The sequence below is a fragment of the Epinephelus lanceolatus genome, chromosome 22 (genome assembly GCF_041903045.1).
Source record: "Epinephelus lanceolatus isolate andai-2023 chromosome 22, ASM4190304v1, whole genome shotgun sequence".
Lineage (NCBI taxonomy): Eukaryota > Metazoa > Chordata > Actinopteri > Perciformes > Serranidae > Epinephelus > Epinephelus lanceolatus.
This window is the reverse complement of record NC_135755.1, coordinates 21,263,841-21,271,498: the sequence shown is the minus strand read 5'-3', so window position 1 is coordinate 21,271,498 and position 7,658 is coordinate 21,263,841. Positions and strand designations below refer to the sequence as shown.

The 7,658-nt window shown below is 41.1% G+C and overlaps 1 protein-coding gene across 1 annotated transcript; it reads left to right on the top strand.

The window, feature by feature from the left end:
- Positions 1-3,059: 3,059 nt before the first annotated feature.
- On the top strand, positions 3,060-6,357 carry LOC117246284 (homeobox protein HMX3-B-like). Its single transcript, XM_033610139.2, has 3 exons — positions 3,060-3,669; positions 4,269-4,445; positions 5,876-6,357. Exons 1-3 carry the CDS (start codon positions 3,420-3,422, stop codon positions 6,268-6,270), a joined length of 822 nt encoding a protein of 273 aa, XP_033466030.1. The 5' UTR covers positions 3,060-3,419; the 3' UTR covers positions 6,271-6,357.
- Positions 6,358-7,658: the final 1,301 nt, after the last annotated feature.

Sequence of the window (7,658 nt, the reverse complement as noted above, 5' to 3'; positions counted from 1 at the left end):
GCTATATTTCTTCCATCAGCTGCTCACTGTGGATGATGGTTCCATACAAACACACCATTTTATTCACAAGTTAGAATAGTTTTGGTTACTTTATAAGAGAGATTAACACATTTACTTTATTCTCTGTGCATTTCATCACTTGTTTAAAGTGGGCAGGGCTTCAAAAAGTGATGTCATGCACTTCCATGGACCAATCAGGTTTTGGGGATATTTGAACCAGAATCTGTTGGAGGTTGTTTGGATAACAATTAAACCTGATGAAACCACAGTCTTGATGATGCAAATTAGCTGCTTTTTGAGTGTTAAATACTAAATTAATTGTACTTAAGATTAAGTGTAACTCATTTAATTGTGAACGTCTAATATCATGGAGAAATACCAAGTTTTGGGGGGTTGTATGAGGTCATAAACCAAAAAACTTGGAAACCAGTGTCTTAAACTTTGCTATTATTACCCTGTAAAGTTGATTTTACTTTTTTTTAAATCTAAGAAACCAATTGACTTGAAAAAGGAAAGTAAATATATCTAGTACCTTTAAGTTATGTCATATAGATGTATTTTTATTGATTTATTTTATTATTATTTATCTATTTAAATACTATCCTTTGAGTTTTCTTCTGTGTTTAACCCAATTCCTTTAAGTGTATAAATAAATATTTTTGTTTCATTATTTACAGCTGGATTATTTTCATATTTAACCTAATTCTTGTTTCATTTTTGCCCATAAACAGTCTCAAACCAGTGAGCAGTGCACACAAACACCAGATTATGATAAAATCAACAGTTCACGTAAGTTTTGCCATTATGAATTCAACAAAAATGATAAATATATACATAAAGTATGGTGAATAATGAGTTAAACTTTTATGTCAAGTGCTCCTGTAATTTGTGAATTAATGTAAAAGCGTCTGTGGGGGTGTTACACCCTGACCAGAATCCAGAGTATTAGGTTGACAGGCTATTACTTGCAAAAGAGGCTTAAACAAAGTCAATTTAGTGGCACAATGGAGAACAATTATGAGTAATTCCTCTGAGAAAACAAATGGCTTGTTGTTCTCTGCCTCTCGTCGCTGCTGGCCGGTCAGCTGTGCAGGGATTTCATACTCTGACAGATTAACACTCTGTTCCTCTTTTATGGTTCTTTGACGAATATTTCCTGCAGCTTGTGAGATGTTTATTTTGCAGAAAAAGTAAGACAAGAAGAGTTTGATTTAATAAAAAGTTGATGAGCGTGTAGCCTGGAAACCTGCAGCCTGGAATGTTCCGAGCAGTAGTTTTTGGTCAAGGCTGCTTACAGATGAAAGTAAGCTTTTCATAGTGTTTAAATCCTATTACAACTCTAAACGCAGTGGTGTTTTACTCCACTGTTCACAGCTCCACAGCTGGCGAAACATTCTCCACCTTCAGCATTCATTAGCTCATGTTGAGCTGGAGCACTGTCAGTCCATCTACGGACATTTAGGGTGGCAGAGGCTCATCCCAAGAAGAACTTATTTTTCATGGATACTTTTGAGTGTTCATATTAGGCTTTACAAAGATTTCTTAACAATGGTGAAATGCTTCAGTCTGTCAGTATTGTGAGGCCTGTGGTGGAGCTACACTTCACTGATTGGTCCTTTAAACCTGCTGCAGAGAATAACACTAGCTCCAACAGCAGGATGATGTTTACAGTGTTGAGGCCTGCAGATGTGTACATTTGGAAACAAACAACCCAGGCATAAACATGATTTTATTTTTTGTAAACTATAGTATGTTTTTTTTTTTGCTGAATAATGTCTGTGCAAGCAATACACAAAATTAAAGTGTGTTTTGGCCTGTTGTCACTTGGATGTTTGCTCCCTCACTGTGCACAGTTTGAGTCATTTTTCACATTCATCTGCTAAAGGGTGAACGTTTCTTCGTGCTTAACTTAAATCTGACAATTAGACATGTCTGTGAGCACAACATGGGGACATCACGACTAACACAATCATGGTCCGATGATTAACTTTTTGGTGAAGTAGGAGACATCTTGTGTCATGTAGATAATATTGGCATGTTTTGGGATTTTTGATTTTAATAAAATAATAATAGCCTTGGTGTTATTTATTAGTATGTTTTGATTCATTTAAAAACATATGTTCAGCGGATTTTTAAACATAATTCATTTGTTTGAAATGGAGGCAGTCAGTTACAGATATTAGAACACATGCTCACTCACCTGCAGCAGATATATAACCCTTTAGGTCACTAAAACTACAAATAAATAAATGCTGTAAAGGGTTAAAATGCGACGGGCGGCCCTGTGAGGATTTATCATGCACGTCTGCTCTTTTTTTACTCTTTCAAGTCCAAACATCATAAATAAGTTGATGCGTTTTCTGCAATTTCTTATGTTATATATATATATATATATATATATATATATATGACTATATATTTGTTAATACTATTGTTTAAATTTCTTATATTTTCATGTATCTTTCCTCTCTTGCAAGGAGCACCTGTAACATAAATAATTTCCCCTCGGGGATCAATAAAGTATTTCTGATTCTGATTCTGATTAAAAATAATAATAATTAAATAAATAAAAATATATACAATAAAACAATAATTAAATAATTTGTAGTACAGACCAGATTGTTGTTTCACTTTCTTGCTTTAATACTTATTTCTAAAAATATTTTCTGATAGTCTCCAGCTCTTTTACACTATCTGTGTGTGAGTGTCTTTTTCATTCTCACCTCGTTTTTGTTAGTTTAAATCGACCAAAAAAAATTGTCTTCTCCATAATGTATAGTTGAACTAGCTCACGTGACCCTAAAAAAACACTTTTATTATGATAATAATTAGGTTTATATTAATGATTAATTACGCGAGTGACTTTTTTACTTGTTTACTTTTTTTGTGCGCTTTCGATTGCGCTAAAAATAGTATTAATTATTGGGAGTTTAAGAGACTTCCAGTGTGCACAGTCAGTGTACAGTGTGCATGGACAGATGTAACCAATAGGCGGTACTGTGCCATTCTTCATGAAGCTTTCTCCATCTCCAGCCCTGAGGACAACACTGTATCTCTGCTTTGCTTTGCTCCCTAATTGACCTAAATACAGCATCTCTGCGCTCCCTCAAGGCAGACTATCACACTGCCTGCACGAGAGGCTCCGAAGAACGAGACTGTCTCGTGTTTTTTTTTTCTGGAGTAATTCCTCGTCTCTCTACTAGACGGGATTTCTGTCTGGATCTCTCACAGCACAGCGGAGGACTGGGCTCTCGTTGCTCTCATGGATTGCGGTGGGATGGTTTACGCGGAGCGGGAGACAGTCCTGACCGGGAACGAGACACAGTCCCGGGGATGAATTTATAAAATCCAAATCTAGGATTTTTATTTTTATATTAAGAGTGAGAAGCTGCCGGAGGAAGGACAGAAAAAACGTAGACATGCTTGACGACACAGCGCCGAGATCGAAGCTGGGTCCTCCGGCGAGAGGTTCGTCTTTTTACATAGAGAATCTGCTGGGGACTACACACAGAGGGGCTTCATCTGAGGAGCGGGTGGACACACGGAGCTTCAAAGTTACCGTCCACAGCCCGGTGGTCTGTCCCGGGCTGGAGACAAAACGTGTGGATGAGAGTGAAGTGCTGAACTGGAGCGGGACGTCGCCAAACACAGCGCACGGGACCTCAAGAAGTAAGTGTGCATATTTGTTTGTCCTCATCTGGTATAAAAATGTCCTGAAAAGCAGAAATGATTGCTCCAACTCTATCTGATAATTTGGGATAACCTGCGTCACATGGTTGTATCATGATCAAAACAACCTGTCAGGATTGTGACAACAATTATATCCAATACAAGCAAGTAACACATTAAATAAAACGTCCCCTATCCGTGCGTAAAGTCTAAAAATAACTCCTGGGCCAGAATTAGACTACACCAGTGCCAAGCTTTTATCATTTCCACAAACACCTTACTCTGGGTCTTAGGCCACAAGGGGACATGTCATGGGCTGTTGCACGTTTTACTGTCTCTACCACCGTGCACACACACCCCAACTCCCCAGTTATCAGCTCAGCCCGAGCCAACAGCGTTTGGCACCCACACAACAACTCTCACTCTGATGCTCCAAATAGACCAACAGTGGGGATCTGATGCTTATTTATAACCCTGGAAGAGGACAGGCAGCATGACTGGCACATTTTAAGATGTCAGATAATGTCCCACTGTTGGACACGAGTGAAATGAAGCCGGAACAGTGACTAAGATTTATTATTTTACCACGTTGCTCGTAGGTCCGCCGTACAACAGTGGACACTCTGTGCCAACGAGCGACCGGGATTCCCCAGCTTTAACGGGGCGGGAGGAGACCGATGAGCCGGAGGAGAAAGGGGACGAGAGTCTGACGGATGACAGGGAGGAGGAGGACGCGCGCTCCTCCTGCTTCTCTCGAGAAGACAGCTGTGATACAGGTGAGGCCAAAGTACACAGAGTGCATCCTACACTTAAAAACACATAGTCCACCTTGTGCGGTCTGCAAGAGCGGATTCGTCACCACGCATGCGCTCTCCTTCTGACACGCTTCCTCGGACATAGTAGTTGATCGTCTCATCCAAAACGTGAGATTTGGGTGTTGATGTTTCCAGGACTTGTTAGGTTGGTGTCGTTTGACTTTTTCCTAGCAGAGGGTATCAGCAACAAAGGTCCACATTGGTTTATGTTAAGTTGCAGGGGCGTAGCCAAGAGTTCCTGGGTCCAATGAGAGACACGCTTGACAAGGCACCTCTTTATTTTAAATGGGAAGAAAACTGATAAGTAAAATCCTCTGTCTTTTAATGTTAATTTCCTGACGAGTTCCCCATCAGCCATGGGAGCCATTGCCAATAGACTAGTGTGCCTCTATGTCTTTTCTTCTTTTTTTTCATGGTGAGTTATGCTCAACGTCACTGACAGGCCAGAAAGCAGGTTAGTTAACAGAAGAAGGTGCATGGATGCCAGTGAAAATGTTCCAATTCAGTGTGACTAATTTTGAACAATATTCGAGTTCTGCTCAGATGGAGACAGATGTCTATTTTGTGGCAGGGCAAAAATTAGTGCGTCCACCTGGGTGTCATATTCCCATCACTGCTGATCGAAGCTGATCAGAGCTGGAGCCAAAAACTACCCGCCGAGTGATTTAGCCCGGGGATGAATGCCAACTGTAACCTTTTATACCTGGTCTCCCTCTAAAGTCGTTGAAATTCGGCGCTTGGGCAGTGACTTGCGGCATCAGACACTGACGAAAAAGCCATCCTATCATGTCAGAATGATGCGTGGCCAGTTGCCATTATAGTTCAATGGTGCTTGGTGGCGTCACGGGGAAACGTAGGGGGACACAGACGAAAGTTACGGCAACGAAAGTCCGAGTGGGGCAAGAGGAAGTGGTGGTGGATGGGTCGAACAGACACCAACCTTCACCCAGGAGAGCAGTGTCGATGCCCCCATAAGACTATAAAGCAGACTCTGTTCTTTTTTCCTAAACCCAACCACATGCGTTTGGTACTGAAGGCAAAAAAAAACGTCAATTTGCGATGTAGTGCTATTCATTTAAGAGAGAGTATGTGAACAGTAAATTTCCTGAGAGCAGAGGTGTACTTTGAAAGAAGACAAAACATGTAACAGGCAGAACTTGACACAGCGTCCCAGAACATCCAAAACCAACACACCCAGGCTACCTTTCACTGTCGTATCTGGACGTTGAAAGTCCATGACCAAACGTTGATGTGTGACGAGGTCAGAGTCAGAATGTCTTGACCCTTTCCATTAAATACAAAAGCCAGATGTTGGGTTTTTGTTCAGAGTGAGGGGGTTTAGAGTTGAATTCAGTTCCACTTAGCAAAGTCTCTCTACTCCCTCTTCTCAGGTGACATAAAAGTGGGACGAAAGAAGAAGACCCGCACCGTGTTCAGCCGGAGTCAAGTGTTCCAGCTCGAGTCCACTTTCGACCTGAAGCGCTACCTGAGCAGCTCGGAGCGAGCCGGGCTGGCGGCCTCGCTGCAGCTTACCGAGACCCAGGTGAAGATCTGGTTTCAGAACCGCAGGAACAAGTGGAAGAGGCAGATCGCTGCAGACATGGAGGCTGGAAGCCCTGCTGTCCCCTACGGCGCCGTGCAGAGGGTCGTCAGAGTTCCCGTGTTGTATCGCGAGAACAGCGGTGCGCCAATGGTCGGCTTCTCTAATTCTATCAGCTACCCGCTGACTTCCCATTTTACCCATCAGGTGCCGTTCATGACGCGTCAGATGACTGGACTGGTGTGACTTTAAGAGTGGAAGTGATGTAAAGACACTATGCAAACTTGTGACTCTGACACCAATTAATCAAATACAGATGCTGCAAAAATATCATTTAGTTCAGTTTTGATCCTGTAAAATCAGATAATAAAGTGAAATTACCCTGTGTTTAAGTTTCCTAGAAGCAACATTATGATCCTTTAATGACTGCTTGAAAACAAGACTATTCCTCCCCATTAGCAGTGATGTTTTCCAGTTGATTTTAAACAAAGTGATTCTGAGATTCAGTGCTACATGTAGTGGCTAGGATGGATGATTTTGGCTATTTAAGCTGCCAACAATCGTGTCCTCAGGCCTACATGGAGGACATCTCCCACCAGGTCACACAGGTTTCAAGTATAGCTCTATTTTGTGATTATTTTTCACAGAAACTGTTCGTCTTTGTATGTACGTGGGGTCAAGTAAGGGTCAGTCAGATTTTGAGCTATATATATGGCATATATCTGCCTGTGTACACCTATGAAAACGAGAAAGATTGTTTGTGAACATCGGATTCAAAAGTAGGAAGCTCAAGGTTTCCATTGACACTGAAGTTACAAACCCACATTTAGGTTACAAGAATTCATTTTGGCTCTTATTTTTTACAGAAAATTACAAAATCAGGGCCAAAATTTCCATTTTCTATCCACTTTCTTAAATTTACTTGTACTTTCTGTGGTTAATCTGTACTCCGATGTTCGTTGCTAATCTTTTCTATGCACCCACCAACTTGAAATTCTCTCCCAACATGACTCCACAAGCTCTAAATCTATTTTGACCCTTACCTGAGCCCATACCTATACCTTGGGAATATTATGCACTGTGTCCTCAGACATGTAGAGACTTGATCATTTATTAAAAAAAGCTGTTTGGTGGTTGTGACTTCTGATAGCTGTGAGCATGGGTACATTAGTAGCAATATTCTTTGACACATTTTTTTTATTTAAGAGGATTTTAATACAGACTTTTGTACACTGATATGTTCACATGTGAATAAAATGGATGCACAAATTGCTTCTTACTGTTTTCTTGCCCTTGACATTCATCCAGTAGGCTAAATTACGGTAGTTTAGTTATGACTGAAGAGTTGATAAAGTTCACAGGATGATCATGAGCCCAGAGAGCTTTCAAGCTGTTATGTGATGTGGCAAATTGATCTAGTTTGGATATCAAGAAACCCCACTCTGTCAAAAACTCTGCACAGATCCTGAGTTGGTGCCTGAAGCCAGCAGGCACGAGTTTCATGGCATTAAAAAAAACTATTTGAAGCTTCAATATGGCAGCCAGACGCAAATCTGCATCCCGCCCTCATCATCTGCCCCACAACCTCACCAATCAAAAGCTGCTAAACCGCAGTCTTCCGGGTCGCTGAAGAA

Excerpts from the sequence above, each read along its gene's own strand:
- LOC117246284 (XM_033610139.2), top strand. The coding sequence starts at position 3,420 with ATGCTTGACGACACAGCGCCGAGATCGAAGCTGGGTCCTCCGGCGAGA. Across the intron at positions 3,670-4,268 it reads AGCGCACGGGACCTCAAGAA|GTCCGCCGTACAACAGTGGA; the intron begins GTAAGTGTGCAT and ends CGTTGCTCGTAG. Across the intron at positions 4,446-5,875 it reads AGAAGACAGCTGTGATACAG|GTGACATAAAAGTGGGACGA; the intron begins GTGAGGCCAAAG and ends CCCTCTTCTCAG.